The sequence below is a fragment of the Camellia sinensis genome, chromosome 8, assembly GCF_055761805.1.
Source record: "Camellia sinensis isolate YWXY chromosome 8, ASM5576180v1, whole genome shotgun sequence".
In the NCBI taxonomy this organism is placed as follows: domain Eukaryota; kingdom Viridiplantae; phylum Streptophyta; class Magnoliopsida; order Ericales; family Theaceae; genus Camellia; species Camellia sinensis.
Window position 1 is genome coordinate 38934769 of NC_138968.1, and position 20003 is coordinate 38954771.

Consider the following 20003-nt stretch of genomic DNA (forward strand, 5'->3'; position numbering starts at 1 on the left):
CGGAAGATGGATCCTCAGGTTCTTGAAGATCGCGTAAGGAAGCAAGACGAAGTAATAAGAAGAATGGCGGCTGACATAGAGACGATGAAGCACCAGATGAAAGGCAACACACACTCTTGCCACTCAGAAGATCGTGACAGACAAGTCACACTATCACAATCTGAAAGTAGAAGTCTCAAGTCGAGCGATACACAATCAAAGACTTCCAGGACACGCTACTCCAGGCCTAAGAGAATGAAGACTGAAAGGGCTCGAAGAAGAAAAGACAGTCAGGCTCGCGACCCCCGCAAAGTCTCCGCACTACAACGATTGGTTCCTAGAACACATGGGAGTGTCGAGGTTGGAATTCCAGAGCCATGCCTTGCCTATGAACCAGCAGACAAAGCGTTAGCAAGGTTGCAGAGCTCACCGTTCGTTCCGACAATAGAGAACGCACCATTACCCTCAGCCTTGGTGACCTGGGTTTAACATGGTTTGAGAGGTTGCTAGAAGGTAGCATAGCTTCGTGGGCGCAACTAGCGGAGGCATTTGTGACCAGATTCAGAACAAACACAAGGGCGGAGTTCGGCACAAACAGCGATGTCGAACAGAACACCTTCGACAAAAGTTAGCACGGTTGACAAGAAGGACTAACCAAGTAAAAATCTTTGCCCAACTGGGGGCAAAGTGGGTTGACAGGATTGACCAACTCTTTCTAAATAAAATCAGAGTTAGCCGGAATAACCAACTTTGAGCTCTCTTCAGCTAGGATTAGGATCTAGGCTGAAGAGGTTGGCTGGAAAAATCAACACTTCTCCTAAGCCGAGGATAAGGATCCAGGCTGCAGGACGTTTGGCTGGAAAAACCAAACACTTCACTCAGAGTTGGCCGGAATAACCAACTTTGAGCTCTCTTCAGCTAGGATTAGGATCTGGGCTGAAGAGGTTGGCTGAAAAAACTAACACTTCTCCTAAGCCGAGGATAAGGATCTAGGCTGCAGGACATTTGCCTAGAAAAACCAAACACTTCGCTCAGAGTTGGCCGAAATAACCAACTTTGAGCTCTCTTCAGCTAGGATTAGGATCTGGGCTGAAGAGGTTGGCTGAAAAAACTAACACTTCTCCTAAGTCGAGGATAAGGATCCAGGCTGCAGGACATTTGCCTAGAAAAACCAAACACTTCGCTCAAAGTTCGCCGGAATAACCAACTTTGAGCTCTCTTCAGCTAGGATTAGGATCTAGGCTGAAGAGGTTGGCTGGAAAAACCAACACTTCGCCTAGGCCGAGATAAGGATCTAGGCTGCAGGAAGTTGGCAGGTTTGACCAACAAATCTTTGCCCTACTGAGGGGCAATCAAGAAGTTTGGTAGGAATGGCCAAGCATTTAGCTCTTCTTCAAGCCGAGATAAGGATCCGCGCTGAAGAAGGTTGGCAGGAATAACCAACATTTAGCTCTCCTAAGCCGAGATGAGGATCTAGGCTGCAGGAAGTTGGCAAGTTTGACCAACAAATCTTTGCCCTACTGGGGGGCAATCAAGAGTTTGGCAGGAATGGCCAAGCATTTAGCTCTTCTTCAAGCCGAGATAAGGATCTGCGCTGAAGAAGGTTGGCAGGAATAACCAACATCTAGCTCTCCTAAGCCGAGATAGGTATCTAGGCTGCAGGAAGTTGGCAGGTTTGACCAACAAATTTTTGAACTCTTTGGCTAGGATGATGGTTACCTCGGCCAAAGCAGGTTGGCAGGTATGACCAACAAATTTTTTTTTAACTCTTTGGCCGGGATGATGGTTACCTAGGCCAAAGCAGGTTGGTAGGAATGACTAGCAAAATTTTTTTGAACTCTTTGGCCAGGATGATGGTTACCTCGGCCAAAGCAGGTTGGCAGGTTTAACCAACAAACTTTTGAACTCTTTGACCGGAATGATGGTTACCTCGGCCAAAGCAGGTTGGCAGGTTTGATCAACAAATTTTGAACTCTTTGGTCGGGATAATGGTTACCTCGGCCAAAGCAGGTTGGCAGGTTTGACCAACAAATTTTTTCCTGGACTGAGATGGTTATCTCGGTCAAAGCAGGTTGGCAGGGTAAGTATAAACCGAGCTAGTCTGCTCGGCGAGACACAGAAAGAACGACTCGCCATACGATTGCAAACTCGAAGGATATATACGTTGAAGGCAAAAACGCAAGGCTATTCAAATTTTCGGCATGACGGCGGTAACAGGAGAACGAGGATTTTGGGGGCACGCCATGTATCCTGGGAATGACGTCGTACCAGATTAGTGGAAGGACATGTTGAGCAACTGACAAGGCTTAATGAGGGCCGAACAAACTTTTTAGCTCGGCAGAGTGGGGGCGTTCTTAGCTTGGCTGGAGGAAAAATAATCTCAATCATGCTATGTAGATGGAATTAAGGGGCAATTAAGAGGGTCATTTGTAAACAAATTGGGCCAAGCTAGGAAGAGTCTTCTTTGGGAGCTGGGCCACGTAATGGGCCGAGATAAGGGCCAGAGTATGGATGATGGATAGCTCGGTCCTTTTTTATCTGAGTACAAAACTGGGCAAGGGCGTTGACCGAGCAACCTAAATACTAGGCCCAAGGGTTAGTCGAAGTGTTTGGTAAGACAGATGGTAGAGCTAGGTATAGCTCAATCGATGCTTCTATTCCATTACTTAGTTGAGCACAGAGCTGAGGTAAAGATGACAGCCGAAGTAAAGAAAGTTCTATAGCAAACCGAGGTAACATCAATGGCGAGGGTCGAGCTGTGTATAGCTCGGCAGGGTGGCATTCGATAGATTGACTTTCGATCACACGGTCCGAATGGCAGGGAACCAAGATAAGGCAGTTCGGTCAGAAATGTATAACCGAGGTAAAGGGTTCAGCCATCTCACTTGACTTGCAGTGATGAGACTCCTAGTAGGACTCTGCTAAGGAGAGTTAGAGTCCTACTGGGATTGTGTAAACCATCTCACTTTGTTGGTAATGAGTAAGAGTATGACTCCTAAGAGGACTTTGCTAAGGAGAGTACAGCCTTACTAGGATTGTGCAAACCATCTTACTTGGTTGGCAGTGAGTAGGGTGTGTGATTCCTAGAAGGACTCTTATAAGGAGAGTTGGAAATCCTACTAGGATTATGCCAAGCAGAGTCTATAAAAGCTCATGGCCAGACCTATGTACAGGTATCCCAATTCTTACTCTAGAATACACAGAGCTTATTGTCTATTTCTAGTTGTTGACTTAGGCATCGGAGGGGTTTCCGGCACACACCCGCCGGCTAGCTCACAGTTATGTTTTCAGGAAGTAAAGCGATGACATTTGGAGAAGCGCAAACTTGATCAACAGGATCATACGAGAAGAATTATTTCGTACTCGTACAATATATATAACAAACTTATCACATACAAGAAAGACCAAGCAAATATAAGAAAAATGACACATAAATGAGAAGAGTTGAATGCTCGTAGAGTTGATTTTTATTTATTTATTTTGAAAGTTTGCGTTAAGCTGTTTAATATAATTTTTACTTATAACTTATTAAATAAAAATAATTTAAATAAGGTAAAAAAAATTGACTATTTAGAAGTTGAAGAGTATGTATTTTTAACTTTTATTTTTTAATTTACAAAGTTGCACAAAACAAGCCAATAAAGATGCCATAGTTGAATTCAAAAAAAAAAGGCCATAGTTCCACGGAATTGGGGATGTTGCTGTGCAGCGAAATGGGCTCATTTCGAAGCTCATTTCAATAATTGAAATCGTTCATATTTTGGAATACATCAAGTAGAACATTCTTGCAAAAAATCAAGTTAATCGGATATCGTTTACCCATTCATCCACTCACATTTGTATTCATTTTAATATTTTAAATCACAATTATTTTTTATTTTTATAGATACAAATGTGAGTATATGAATAAGTAAATGATATCAAATTAACTTGATTTTTTACAGACATATTCTACTTGATGTATTTTAAAATATGAACGGTTCGGATTATCGAAATGGACCCCAAAATAAGCCCATTTCGCTACACAGTCCGCATAATAGCACCCACTCTTCCTAGCTCCACATGGTTGCTTACACTTTGGGAAATTCTATGGTACAAACCCCCTCTAGGGTGGCACCATATGCACATTTAGTTACGACTTTTGTGTTTCTTATTATGATGTACTGTGTTGTTAGTTACAATACCTTGTAATGTTAGTTATGACATTATTTTAATGATGATCCAGAATTATTTTGTTAAACCTCATATGATGTTTCATTATAGCTCAAATTTTTTTGGGAGAGTTACGTGTAGGTCCTAATAGATGGAATTATTGTCTAATAGGTCATATGATAATTAATGACATTTTTCATCAAACACTATTAAAAAAAGTCATTAATTGTTAATTTTCAGCGACATTTTAAAAATTGTCACAAAAAATGGTACTAATTATAAATTTTAGCGACAATTTAAAAAAGTGTCACAAAAAAATTTCACTAATTTTTAAATTTCAACGACAGTTTGAAAATTTTTTCATAAAAAAAGTCACTAAGTTTTAGCAACATGTGTACCATAGTATTTCCATTATACTTTATACCTTCAATTATCAATAAATATCATTTTATTTTTATTAAATTTAAAACAATACATTTAAACAAACTTCTCAAACCTCAATTTAAAAAAAAAATTTAAAAATTGTACAAATAGAATGATGAAGGTGAAGCAATTTTTATAGTCAATAGGTCTAAACGTATGATTTTGAAACTTAGAAAATAAAATGATATTTAAAGGGTGGTTTGAGATGATCTAAATAAGTATACTTTTTGACTTTTTATAAAATATAGATTGGGTATGAGTTGGGTTTGAAGTAATATGGTAGAGAGGTGATGTGACTTAAATAAAATGATGTGATTTAAATAAGATAATGACTTTTTAATTTTTTGACTTTTTTAAATTATGACAAATAAAACCTTAGTAAGTAATTTTTTTTTTTTTTTTTTTCACTCCAAAAGAAATTTCCCTTTAACTAAAAATATCAATCACAAAAACACTTGACCAATTTCCACAAATCTTTATCGATCCAATTGCAAAGAAATCTTAGCGAAATTGTGTTAAAAAGCAAAGAGAAATTTCCCTTTAACTAAAAATATCAATCACAAAAAGACATGACGAATTTCCACAATCTTTATCGATCCAATTGCAAGGAAATCTCAGCGAAATTGTGTTAAAAAGCCAATGTGAAACTGAAACTTAGATATTTCCGATGTACTCAAAAAAAAATAAAAAAACTGAAACTTAGAAGTTAACTGTGAACGAGAAAAAGGTCTTATTTTCCTTTGTACAATTTCACAGAAACTTGGGTTTTTATGACTTTATGAGCAAAGAAACTTCATAGAAATCTTGGTATATCGTGTCTAAATGGGTTGGTTCATACCAAATTTACAAAAACATTTACATTTGATTTGGGATCCATCATTTCACGTGAAACTTAACATTATATTAATTAATATATTTATTGATTTATTAATTATTGTTTCTAACATTATTTTGAATCTAAACGGCTAGTCAAGGAAATATCATTTGGGTTTTATTGTTTCCAATTAAGAACCAAATGTTCACACGTTTGAGTTTGTGGGATCCGTCACAAGTTCTCCGTTGATGATCTTAATCGTTCATTTTTTAGATCATAACGTGTAAATCATCTATGAAATTTGATAATCATAGCCACGTTAATTTATGACGTTTATAAAAAAATTAGATGAATCTAATAACTATAACGATATAAGTTTATTGCATTTAACATAGCAACAACGGCCATTAGATCAATCTTTTTTATATGAATGATTTATACATTGTGATCTAAAAAGTAAACTGTTCAAATTATTAAAATAGAAACCCCAAAAACCATGGTATGGACCGAAGAGAATCTAGTTTCTCCTGATTAGGAAAGTTATATATCCAAAATCTCATACAACCCAAACTCTTTTTTTTTTTTTTTTTTTTGGGACAAAAAACTTGAAATGAAATGCTTAATACAGTAATGAAAATGAAATACTCGTCAAGACAAGGAAAGCAAGTAAATATGCGTGTTGAACATGCTGTTCCATGGAAACAACAAAGGAAACAACGTGGCTTCAACAATAAAAATTGAAAGAATGAGACTCACAACATAAACAAACTCTCTCTCCCTCTCTCTCTCTCGTTATTATTTGTTATAAAACTCTTCCAGAGTGCTATAGCTCTTGATTTTTTCTTTTTTAGAAAAATGTCTTACTTGCATATCTCTACATGTAGCAAAACGCTCGAGCGCCATCAACTGAGTGAATCAACTGGATATTTTGAACCTCTTAGAAATTTAGATGTTTCGGAAGCATCAGGCAATAATTCTCTGCACGTCGCAGCCCAACTTGGCTGCCACGATGCTGCTTCCATAGAAGCACTGTCCAAGCAGCCTGGACTCGCCGAGGAATTGAACCTCGACGGTCTCACTCCACTGCACCTGGCATGCCAGGAGGGTCATCCAGAAATCGTCGATAATTTGATAAAAAGTAATAAAAATCTTTGCAATCTCAAGGCCAAGAATAATGGGCTAATTCCACTTCATGTTGCAGCGATGAAAGGCAAGGTTGAGATTGTGAAGTTGTTGGTTGATGCTTGCCCTGAGTCGGTGAAAGAAGCAACCGCGGTGGGTGAAACTTGTCTTCATCTTGCTGTTATGTATAATAAGGTGAAGGTGTTCCAGTACTTGGTGAAATGGCTCGGCGAGAGGATTGACTATGGCGGCGATCTGATTAACAGAAAGGATCGTGGTGGAAAGACGGTTTTGCACCTTGCCACATCCAGAAAACAACTACAGGTCTAGTTGGTTTTCTCAAACTTTTTCTACTTTCATAGAAACTAATCATAATTTCATATATGATCCTCTCCCGTATGAGTATATTTATCAAAATCTCGGATCCTATGACTTTAATTTGCCCATTCGATACAGATCGCACTAGAATATTAAATTTTGTAAGATCATAAAATGATTATGATCCTACCCGTAAAATCATGTAGAATTGTAATACGATCACTATACTATTAAAAAAAATCTCATACATATGTATATCTATATAAAAAATTACTATAAATTCTGTGTTAACATAGAAGATGTTTTATTAAACTTAGGATAAATTATACTTATCTTCTCTGAGATTTCTGACAAATATAGGGACCTCCCCTATAATTTTAATAATCATAATAATTTCTCCTACTTTAACTGACAATACCAAGATTCTCCCAATCCGTCAATTTTACACCAACGACGTTATTTGCTTATACAAAATGACCGTATTAACCTTTGATTTGAGCACAAAAAGGCAAAAATACCCTTGACTATTTCTTTTAACCCTACAAAATATATATTGATCCTTCTCCTTCCTTCATTTACCAATCTAAACCTCTGAAGAAATGAGAGAGAGAGAGAAGCTCATCTTCGCCAGTGCCCCTTCTTTCCGCCGTCTGCCACCGCCGTATTTCCTTCTCCTTCTCTTCTTCTTCCTCCACTCCCTTTCCGTCGTCCGTCGCTGACCGATCTGGGTTGACCGATGATGGCTGCAGCGTTGACCGATCTGGGTTTGTGACGGTTGGTTGCTATCTTGGTCACGATCGGAAGAAGAAATAGAAGAGGAAGGAGAGGAACAGAGAAGGTAGACGTACGGCTGAAGAAGGAAATGGTGAAGATGGCATCAATTGATAAAAATGGAGCATTATCTCTTTTTTATTGCAAGGATGGCAATGGTGGGCCTGAGATTGAGATAATGTTGAAGAAACATGAAACATAAGTTTTGCACACCAAGCATTCTAGTAGTGATTGATAGATGCAAAAGTTCATAAATCTTGCTGACTTACTTTCTATTTCTTTTTTCTTCTTTGAAACCATATTTCATTGATTTTTGTTTAAACCATACTTTTTTCTTCTCTTGCCGTCTCAACCAAAGAAAATCCATACAGTTCCATTGTTACAATAGAACAAATTTATGAGCCTTATTTATTGTTGCTTGTAATGAAAAAGGAATTGAACATGATTGGCTTTATTCTTTTGGATTCATTTTCATTAATTTTCATTTTCTCTAGCATGATGGTACACAATACATTATAGGTGCCAAAATCTAGATCAACTGAAACCCAATTTCATTATTGGGTTGCGGTAGATATGGACCATAGTTCTTTGAAATCTATTGGGTTATTTCTAATCTTTGAACAATGAATCTGTTTGAGAAGCATGTTATTTGAATTTTACTTTTATTGCCTGTGTAGCATGCATTCTTTGATTTTTTTAAAAAAAAAATTAATTTAGTTTATTTTTTTATTTTTTATTTTTTTCATGTTAATCTGGATGGCCTAATAATATGAATTTACAAATTTGTATGTATATGCTAAGGCCATTCTAGTTGCTTCTGTTTACTGCATATTATAGTACCAAAATTTTATGAATTGTTACTTCTGGGCAAAGACAAATCATGCTATTAATGAAGTCTACTAGTTCTTACAACTTATAATGGAATATGGAGTCCTCCTAGTTGTATATTTGTATGTATATATTGGAATGGAAAAGTGGGTGTAAGATTAGAGGAGAAAATGTTGTGTGCCTTTAATTTTTGTATAAGTTTTCGTATAAATTTAATGTGTGTTTGGAATGGATAATAAGAAGATGGAAGTGGTAAGAATTATAAAGAGAGAGAGAGAGAGAGAGAGAGAATATGAGGCGATGGGAGTAATGCTATCGGTGGAGGAGTGGAAGAGGATAAGAAGAGGGAAAGGAAGAAGAGCAATGTTTGTGATGTTATCGGAGTGTTTGGTTATAAGGAACAAAGGGTGATTTTGGTATTCAGTCACCATAATGTGTTGATGTAAGAAATTTTCATCACCTGTCTAACGGCTAGTTAACATAATGGTGGTTTGTATATATTGTCAGTTAAAGTAGCGGAGGTTATTGTAATTATTGAAACTACAGGGGAGATTTTTATATTTGTCAGAAATCTCAAGGAAGGTAAGTGTAATTTACCCTTAAATTTATTATTTTTCTATAATGATTTTAAAATTATAGAAAAAATGTTGAGTTTATGGAGGAAAAAATGTTGTTGACATTCCATATCCAAAAAAAAAAAGTATTGTTCACATTCCATATTCATTTTCTTTTCGAACTACAAATCTCTCTTCAAATCCAATATCCAAATACAGTTTTTATGATCGTTTTTTATGATCTTGTATTCAGGACTCGCATTGAAGCTGTAGTTGTTTGTCTTTTCTTTTATTTCCAAAATTTTTGGTTTCCTCTCGTCATCTCCACTGTATTTTCATGTTTGTAATTTTTGAAGGATCGTCCTCTGTTTTATTGGGAACAAACAGAATTTTACTTACTTAAGTTCATTTTTTATGAAGACTTTAAAAGTACTGCTTGATAATCAAAGCCTTAACAAAATAGTGGAAGTCAACGCCAAGAACTCCGGCGGTTTCACCCCTCTGGACATCCTAGATGTTCTCCCATATTCTGGAAAGATCGAAATGGAAATCGACAAAATCCTTCGACGAGCAGGCGCCATGAGAGCCCGGGACATGACAGATCAAAGCATCAACATCAAGGTCGATCATGAATGCAGAAGAAAATCTCAAAACCCATCAAATATTAGCACCATCAAGTCCCTCATCAAGCTCAGAACAGAGGCATTGAATGGAATACTGTTAATCACAGCCACATTGCTCACAACAATAACCTACCATGCCGGATTTAGCATCCGCGCCACGGTTGCAAATTCTAAAGAGGGTTACACTTATAGATACAACCCAAATGGTACGCTCCAATTGAAGAAACAAGGTTCAAGCCTAACTAGATTGTTCATACTGTTTAATTCGTCTGGGTTCATCTCATCGGTGGCATTGGTTATATTCCTCCTACATGAATTCCCAATGAAACCGTGGCCACAAATCTCGGTTTCAGCCCTGTTTGGGGCTTATATGTGTTCAATAATGGCAGTATCTCCCAATGAAGCCTTTGCTCTGCTCTTGTTAGCAACTCCCTTTTTGCTGTTGGCAGCTGGAGGAAAACTCTTGGGCCTTGGCCGGCAGAGGCCAGATGCAGGATGCGAAGATGGAGACGCATAAAACCATGTACTGTCTTGTGTTCACGTCTATGCAGAAGCAAGCGTGTTTTGACTGTGTTGTATCTTTGAATTCTAGCTAAAATAAGAGTGACGAGAGAGTGTGTGTGTGTGTGTGTGTGTGTTTGTGTGAGAGAGAGAGAGAGATAAAAGAACTTGGGACTGTATGGAATGTGTGTGTGTGTGTGTGTGTAATGGAAGAACTTGGGACTGTATGGAATAAACTCTCGGGGTAGTCTTTGCTACCTGTGCTACAAAGGCTTTTTACTAGGGATGGTAATTTGAATCCGATCTGACGGAATCTGACCCTCGACTCCGATTAGAACGGGTTTTTCTTGAAAAATATTCCTGACGACAGGCACGAAAATGAATCCCCGACAATTTTCAGACAGGAGACGGTGATAGGTTCCCCCGGCCCATCCCCGTTTTCACCCGAATTGAAATTACTATTAGACCTCTCTGTATGTATATGTTCTTTGGAATTTTTTTTTTTTTTTTTTTTTTTTTTTTTTTTTTTTTGGTGTGGGTGTTGTTTTGTATCTTGTTTGTCATGTTATTTGGATGTTTATGTTTGGACATTAATGGATTATACTTTTATATATATTATTTTTATTTGCTTCAAAATAAAAAATTAAAAAAAATGGAATATGCAAAATTTAAAAAAAAAAAAAAAAAAAAGGTCAAGAATTTTTCGAGATCAGAAAAATCCGATCCCTATTAGGGACAGGGACGGGAGGTGATGGGTTTTCCACCGAGAATCGAAGGCAAAAATAAAAAATTTTATACTTTCAAAGATCGGGAACGGAGAGTATAATTCCCGGTTCCGTCATGATCCATTGTCATTCCTTCTTTTTAACATCTCCATAATGCTAAGCATAATATAGTGTAATCACTACTTGCTTGGAAATTGTGTAACCATGTGAAAAAGTTGATCAATGTGTTATACAAGTACTATAATATAGTATCACCTGCAATCTCCACAACCACCTAAGGCCTATTTTGAAAAAATAATAAAAAGTGATTTTTTGACTTTTAATCAAATTTTTAATTTTTTTAGACAAATGATTTGACAAGTTGATAAAAAGTAATTTTTGACTTTTTTTAATTAATATTTGTTTATGATATCAAATCATAATAAAATGACCAAACCAACTTCACCTATGTAATACATTTTGACCCATGAGCGGTAGAATTGTAATTTCACTATTGACTAAAAACCAACTTCCCAAATGATAAAAAATTCAAAAAAACCAACTTTTGACTTTTACTGCAAACCAAAAAAATTGATTAAAAACCAACTTCCCAAAACAAGCCTTTAAGTAGAGTTCCATGACAACTAGCAGCCACATTTATTGTCTCACAACCCTATATCGTACATGAAGCAATCTCTCATCTGTCTCACTAGCCGACCTTGACCCCTGCTATTTTGACTTCACATCTAACATTCAAAATCCACTCGAGCAAAGTAGAGATGTAAAGATGATCAAGATTCTAACACGTAATCACAGTCAATTGTACTGAACTTGACAGCCAAATAAGAAATGATAGATAACAGCCATCTCTTCTTCATGCATAGCAGAGAAATCACTATCAGAACAATACAAGCTGTTCTTATTTATTTACAGAAAGGCAATCCCTCTCAAAAACCATAACAGGGTTTGTAAATATATTGTTTTTTTTTCTTCTTCAATTTCTGTTCCACGAAGGACAGTTTTAGTTCAAAACAGAAAATATTTCGAAATAAAGGACTCAAAATTGAATGAGAATTAAATCTCAAGGATTCAATAATGTTGACTACAACCGGAGGATGTAAAATACCCAGTCATTCAGGCTGACTTTTAATAAATTGTGCCAGAACTCTGCCGCTCTGGCAACAAATTGGAAATGAAGCCAATAAAAAGGAATGGTTGAGCTTGAGCTCTCATAGCCATTGTGAATGAGCATTTGAAAAAAAGGTGCTCAGAGTCCAGGTATGGATTCGAGATTGTATTTTTCGGAAGCTGAAGTTTCACCATCTCGGTTCTCTCGCAATTTTGGCTTTTTGATGGCATCGAGAGTCTGTAGATATGTGTAAGAAGCACTCCGATTTGATGAAGGGGCTGGATTGCTGATTCTGCTAGCAAGGAAGCGACGGATCAAGCTTCTGAGAAACGGAGCCATGGTATCTGGTTCATGTTCCAAGTAGTACATTATTCCACCCATGCATGCACAGAATAGAGCCACCTGTAACACTCGGGAAGCCAACAATTCAGACAATTTCTTTAGTTCTTACCCCCCTTTTCTTTTTTTTTTTCTTTTATGGTAGGACCAAACAGTTCAGGCATACTAGTAGTACATGGAAATAAAATAAATCTCCAAACTTTGTGGATTTGGACATAATTTAAAGGGAAAATTTTACTTTACCCCTTGTGGTCCAACCCCCTACGGTTAAAATACAGGCAAAGGGCTCCCTCATAGCTTTGGACTAAATTGCAATCTAATATCTGATAACATTAGCCATGACAAGACTATTTTACTTTTGAGAAATGCCCCATCCCCCCATTTCATCACCCCCGATTGCACCTCTAATGAGGTGGCAAACAACAATGACCAATCAACTCTCTTCAAAGTGTGGAATCACTTCACATGGGAGTGTGCCACGTCATTAGGGATGGAATTAGGGGTGCAAAATTAGAGGGATGTAGCACCACTCTCTACTTTTACATGAAAAAGACTACTCTCTCTCTCTCTCTCTCTCTCTCTCTCTTCTATCATACACCTAATTTTAACATAATCCCATATTAATGAATTAAACCACCTATTAACTCTAAATTTCTATTCATTTAACAACCTAATTATATACACAAATATATATATACCTAAAAATTTAACCTTATTAAACTCCAAATTACACACATACACATGTATATATATATGCACACCAAATCAACCCAATTTTACTTTTTTTCAATTGTGGCACCTGCAACACAATCTTCCTCAAATCTCTCTCTTCCTACCCATTTGAGCGGTTCTCCCAGTAGACCATATTTTCCTCTTCAAACCTCTTACGGGTAATAAAATAAAACTCCAATGTTTGTGCCTTTTGCCATAATTCAAAAGCTAAGTTCTCTGAATTTTACCAACTATTTGAATAAGACATAGAAATGAAAAATCATACACAGCAACAGTTTCAGACAATTTCCATGAAACAAAATAATTTGTAATGGCAGTGCTTCATAGATTTATGTGCAAATGAACTAAGACAACATATAAACAATTGAAGGATTTGCATGACAATAAATAAATAACACAGCTAATTCCAGCCTAGTTCAAACAAAGAAGCATCCTCGGGAGAGTAAACTATCATGGCAGTTGCCAAGCTAGCTACATTTTTTTTATTGGTTGCAAAGCATGAACATAATGAGGAAGTTTCTTATGATTATTTAAAGCATCACTTTTTCCAAACGCCAAATAAGCCTAATTAGCACTGAAACGTGTTCTCAAAACTTGAACCTAAAGCAGTTAAGAAGTAATACCTCAGCGTTCTTGATATTTGGAAGCAGATGACGATTCACTAATATATACCACAAAGAATCTCCAGCCCGAGGAAGAACATACAAGGCAAGTTCTCCACGTCTACCTTTCTTCTCCAGTAGTACAGAAAGGGCAGCAAGCCCACCTGCGACCCAATAAACAAGCTTGTGGTCCTTTGATGCCACCTTTCTATGCAAACATATAACGCCCTTGCAATACCAAAGAGAAGTACAGAAACAGAGTTATGTAAATTCCAGAAAATGCAAATAAAACTGACATTGAAAAAACAGTCACCTGAAATATTCCTACAAAAGCTGACAAAAATGATGTTGATCGAACAGCTCCTCTAACAGCATGCCAACAGATGCGGACAGGAGCATCCATGAACTAAAGTGGATCAAAAAATATATCAGTTCAACAACCCTAAAGCAAGCCCAAAAAATTTAAATAATAGTGGCTCAAAACAGGCTCGTCAAAGGAAAAAAGCTGCAACTAAGACATGCTCCCTTCTTGACTTTGGAAAATAACTACAATAATGACATTAGCACACTCCACAGTTCATATTTTTTATAAAGTGGATATGGCCTCATATTGAGGAAAGAGTCAAGGTTGCTCTTATGGATGATAAAAGGCATGTGTCCCATTAACCATTAAAAGTGGCCATGAATCAACTACCCTAAAAAATTATCAATATATATTAAACTTATTATCCATAAACACAAGTCCATTCAGTAAAAAGAATATGACCTGTCATGCTTATATACTAAAGATCACACATTATTTAAACTACACAATATATGAGAAGAGACTATTCACACGTCCACTTTCATGTGGTTCTCACGAAAAAGAGAACCAGGAAACATATATCAAAATTGTAAGACCAGGGTGAAATATTTAAAAAACTGAGGTGTTTTCCTTCTTCTCACAAAAATAAATAAATAAATAAAAATTTGGGTCAAATGTTTTATATTATTGAGAGTTGGCGTTTTTGCCTGTGTGCCCCAAAAGGGACAAATTCAGGTTGGTTGAATCTAAATTTCTCACTTTTTTCCACAATTCAAGAGGGTGTAGTAGATTCTACAGTTTTCAGTTGGTTGAAGATGGCATGAAATTTCTTCCGTACTAATGTACCACAAAATATATATATTCTCTAACTAGGCTATCAGCTACACTATCTGTGCCTAGCTTGCAGGCATTGTGCTTTATAAAGTGGAATAGGCTGTTGTCCTGGAAACATTAGAAACAATAATAATTATAAATAATAAAAATACAAATAAAAAAGTAAAAGCAGTTCTGCATGATCTATTGTGCTAATTAACCATTGCCTATGTATTGTGAACTTCACCAGTTGAAGCCAACACATGGCTTGCAAACTCATCGACAGTGAAAATTTTATCGTCTGATAGTTCTTGAATTGCAATAGTTAAAACCAACATAACTTGGAAAGTCAATCACAAGGACATGAACTAATTCTATTTTAGTTAGTGACACTGAGAAGGCCACATCTATGGGAACTTCTAGCCATGATGTGAATCAGCTTATCAGCAATATGAATCAATATTTAGTTTTCATGCACACCCAAAACGAGAAAAAAAAGAAAATCAGAAGTAACAGGCGTACCTTTTGCAGATGCAGAACAACGAACGGTACAAAAGTCAAAGAGAAATAAAGTGGAAACGTTTTCCTGAAAGTTGCTGATGCTGCATTAGCATTGTGAACTAGACATGAATTTGTATGTGGGTGAATTATGGAGCAGGGAATAATTGAAGGAAATTCTTCCAATTTTGCAAAGTTGGAGTTCTTTCTGCTAGATAGGTAAGCAGATAACGAGGCAACATCCACCGGGCCACCTCTGCAGCAATCTCTCACGGCCTTGTATACAGGTCGTGCAACTGGCCCTGTTTTTTGGATAAAATCTTGATATGATTTTGGCAAGCTCTCAGGACGCATTACAAAGGAATACATAACCTGGAAAGAGCTTTCTAATGAATAAGATATGAAGAAAACATATGGAAGCAATGAAGAAACATTTCTAATATAGGATATAAAATGTCAGGTACAGGTAGTGTCATGTATTTGGGAGGTGGCCAAATAGTTGTTATGTAGGCAAATGAGAAAATTGAGGATGTTACCTGTGCGCATGCAAAGGCAAAAAGCAATGCATCTCCATGTCGCCAATGGCTTCCCCAGAGGTGAAACTTGTTCTTGGACTTTGCGGAGTTATAAGCACACTGAACAAATAATTGCAATAAAATGCCAGAGTACGGAAAAAAACCAATTTCTACAACTTCATGTTAGATGGACAGATAACCCAAGGAAATATCAAATTAAAAGACATACCTGGGCAAGCCTAGCCAAAAGATACAGAGCAAGTGTACGCCTCCGATTCGAATCATCCAATGCCAAAATAGACAAACCTGCTGCTGAACCTGCTAAAATTCTGGTCCATCATCCCCTTTAACAAAGTCACAAACGTGGAGTAGAATATAGAATGCATCACAAGATTTTAAAATAAGACCAAATTATTCACACCCCAAAACCAGGAAATTAAAAAGGAAAACACACGCGATAAACCACAAGCAAAGTTATACATAGAAAATGTTTCTACATGAAACTTACGCATTTAATGGTGTCTCTTTTTTTCTCAACTTTCTCAACAAACACCTAAGGGCATGATAGGATCCAGTAAATCCTCCAAAAAGTAAACCAATTCGACATGCTTCCTCTCTTACTATCAGATCTTTCTCTGAGACAAGTTGCTGCAAAACTCAAATGCTCAACATTAGGGCACGAATATTCTCAAGATGCATGCCTTTAGAAGGTTACATCAATTGACAAGTAAAACTTCTATTTAACCTAAAAGAGGAAAATAAGAACAATCTACCATATATTAGAGAGAGAACTTTGTTCTCTTTTATTTGTGGTTGAAAACAAAAAACAATACAAGTAAGCAATGCACCCATCATATTCAACGAGGCTGCATATCAGATGATTACAAAATTGACAAACTAAAGAACTAAGATAATAGTGGACGAATAAAGCATAGGCACTAAATTTCTTGCTTTATATCTAAACATAACAAAGAAAGCAATATTCCTGTACAGATGTTTAGAACTGTTATTGGAAAACATTACTCTCAACATTTAAGTACAGAAGCATTGTCTTTTCCAAGTGCCATTTTTTAGATCTACTTTTCCCAAACAACAAGAATTAAGAAAAAACTATCAATTGCATCTGATAACATTTGGACAACGAGAGGGAGTGACAGAGAAAAAAGAAAACCCAAATAAACTAAAGTTGCTTAATATGGACTCCCAGTATAACAATAAAAACAACGAATTTAAACGCATAGAAGATTTGTGATTGCATGTTCCATAAATTCAAAGGATTCAGAAATAAAACCATGCTATGTCCCTTGTATTTTATTTTATTTTAATCATTTGTCAATGACTTGCAAGCTATGAAGCACGGATATTCCAAAAATAGTGCCGTACGTGTACCGCGTACTTACCGTATGAGTAGCGCGTACTTACCGGGTGCGGGTACACGTACCGGTACGGCGGTACATGTACCGGGTACGGCAAAAGGCGGTCCGGTACGTTTGGTTCATTCGGGTACGGCGTGAGTACGGTGTGGGTACTCCATGGGTACGCCGTTGGTACGTTTCAGGTACGCCAGGGCCTCTTTTTTTTTTTTTCCCCTTGCAGATCAACAATTATTATCTTTTAATTTTATTTTTTTTTTTTGTCCTTGCAGATTAGTAATTTTGATATTTCTCTGCTGTCATGTCTATCTGTATGAATTGTATAAGCATATCAGCAAATGATTTTTATGTTTTTAAAAAGTAATTTGAACCAAAAAAAATAACAAGGCCTATAAAGGGTAGTTCTGTGTATGACTATGCAATATACTTTTGCTTCAGATCTTCCTAGAATTTCTTTATAAAATCTTTAATCATAACAAACTTTTAAAGTTTATGCACAAAATATTAAAAATTGATACTGTATTAGTTGATTAATAGTGATTGGGAATGATACAATTTTATGTATTATGCAAATTGCAATTGACAACCTGCCCCAATTGAGAATTTTTTTTCCTTTACTGTTGACAATTAATTTTAAATCTTTCTTTGGTCTGCTGTTATTTCTTTGATCTCACCCTATAAAAATAGCAAATTGATGAGTAAAAAGAAAGATTTTAAAAATAAATTATGATCACAAATTCACAGTGCATAACATGTCAAAGTGAGAGATTTCACAAATATTATTTTTAACGCTTAATGGTTTTAAATTATAAAAAAATGAGTAGTTTTCTTTTTAGTTTTGATATTTAATTTTAATTTGTAGGTTGGATCCTTTAACCATAATTATATTAAAAAAAAAAAATCGGCGTACCGCAACCGTACCCGTATCATACTTTTTTTGAGTTTTGCCGAATCGGCGTACCCGCACCGCATTCGTATCCATACCGTACTCGTTCCCGCACCCGTGCTTCCTTGCTTGCAAGTCTCATCTTTATAATTGACATCAATGGTCTAAATGACAAAAGATATTATTGTGTTGCTAAGATACTACGTTTGTAATAAACAAGGACAATGTTTAACACCTTACAAGAGGAAGAATTTGCAAATTTACTAATTAATATTAGCAATAATTGTATTTGATATTGGTTCACCCGGTAATTTATTCTCCAATGTAATCCCATGAAATCAAAATAAGTTGTAATGACCAAAAAGAAACCCCTCCCTAATGCAGATGAAAGACCAGTATATAATTGCAAATGCAAAACAAGCTCACTGTTGTCACATCGCATCACATCACATCTAGGTAGATTTATGATTTGCTGATTACGCAAACTAAAACTCATGTGGTGTTGTGTGTTTTCATTTCTCTCTTTAGAAAGACAAAAATATACAGAAAAGCTTAGACACATCGAGTATTTGATCTCCAAAATTCATGTCATCACTAATCAACATTCACCACCAGCCAATGATCTATTATCACCACCTCTGCTACGTCGATTTAGATCTTGTAATAGAGTAACTGCCTATCAGAATCTCCAACAACAACATTGCCTTATCCTGAAGTCCAGAACAGATAGCCTTAGATCTTGTAATAGTCCCCAGCCCAGCTAGCCTCAGGTATCGGGTGAAGTACAGACTCGAACCTAACACCTAGTTGTTTAGTGGGTTGTTTTACTCCATTTGAGCTTACCCTCACGGGTCCCTTAGTTTTGCCTATTTTAAGTCAATGCATTATGACCACAATATCAAGGTAAAACATGAGTATTTTAATGAACTCGCAATTAATTAAGATCGTATGAAGATCGATCAGTACATACAGAGTACGATGAATATAAAAATACATATGCGAATATAATTATTCTATATCAACTGACTCAAATCACATATGAAACCAAAATGTAACTTCCAATTTCATATTAAAAGGGAATTACGATATAACCAGTAAATTACTTGGAATTGGATATCGAACCTTGAGATCAAGAAGGGACGAATAGGATTGTCCGCGAGCGAGCTTGAAAGCGCGGAGCAAAATTCCAATGCCAACGCGAACACCGTAGGAGAGGAGGAAGCTCTGGCAGAGGTTTCCAATGGCGTTGGCGACGCAAGACTCGTTGGCGTGATCACAAGGAGGCTGGACCCGCCGTGCGCGGCGCTGCCGGCGTTGCAGCTCCTCGATGGCCTCCCTCAGCCGATCCTCGGCCTCCCGGAGGCGGCGCTCGGCAGTGCCATCAGAGGTGTCGTTTGGCTGCGGCGGAGAGGGCGGGGAGGAGAACGAGGAGGTTGTAGAGATAGACATTTTAGAGAGAGAAAAAGCAGGTTCTCTGCATCTGAGAAGACAGAGAGAGAGATGTGTTTGGCTGTGTAGAAAGAGAAAATGAGGAAATGGGGGAAGGGGGTGGAAATGCAAAATGGGGAGAATTGTTTAGCCTCGTATTGAGAAGTGGATTCACTTTTTAATTTTTTTAATTTTTTTATTATTTTAGTTTGGGATTAAAAAGTTTAGTTTGGGAAGAATTTTTTAGTTTTTTGATTTTTTTGGTGAGGTGTCTTCCTGTTAAATTACCAATATGTCCTTTTTAGTTTCTTTTTTTTTTTTTTTTGGATTTGGCAAATTTTACTAAAATGTTTTTTATTTATTTATTTTTTTATTTTCGGTTTGAATTTGACGTATTTTGCTTAAATTTTTTTTATTTTTTTATTTTGGATTTGGATTTAGCGTTTTTTGCTTACATTTTTTTTTATTTTTTTATTTTGGGTTTGGATTTGGTGTATTTTGCAAATAAATTTTGTTTATTTTTTATTTTTTTATTTTGGGTTTGGATTTGGCGTATTTTGCTTAAATTTTTTTTTTAAGTTTTTTTATTTTCGGT

The 20003-nt window shown here is 36.5% G+C and overlaps 2 protein-coding genes across 2 annotated transcripts; one reads left to right on the forward strand and one right to left on the reverse strand.

The window, feature by feature from the left end:
• The first annotated feature begins 6082 nt into the window (after positions 1-6082).
• LOC114304617 (uncharacterized) lies at positions 6083-10355 on the forward strand. The gene is made up of 2 exons (XM_028249769.2): positions 6083-6814; positions 9382-10355. Exons 1-2 carry the CDS (start codon positions 6224-6226, stop codon positions 10099-10101), a joined length of 1311 nt encoding a protein of 436 aa, XP_028105570.2. The 5' UTR covers positions 6083-6223; the 3' UTR covers positions 10102-10355.
• A 1284-nt stretch (positions 10356-11639) lies between these two features.
• LOC114304616 (Mitochondrial import inner membrane translocase subunit Tim17/Tim22/Tim23 family protein) lies at positions 11640-19542 on the reverse strand. Its single transcript, XM_028249768.2, has 8 exons — positions 19103-19542; positions 16230-16369; positions 15951-16050; positions 15743-15841; positions 15231-15578; positions 13905-13997; positions 13613-13819; positions 11640-12320 (listed from the first exon to the last, which is right to left on the reverse strand). Exons 1-8 carry the CDS (start codon positions 19427-19429, stop codon positions 12057-12059), a joined length of 1578 nt encoding a protein of 525 aa, XP_028105569.2. The 5' UTR covers positions 19430-19542; the 3' UTR covers positions 11640-12056.
• Between the last annotated feature and the right edge of the window lie 461 nt (positions 19543-20003).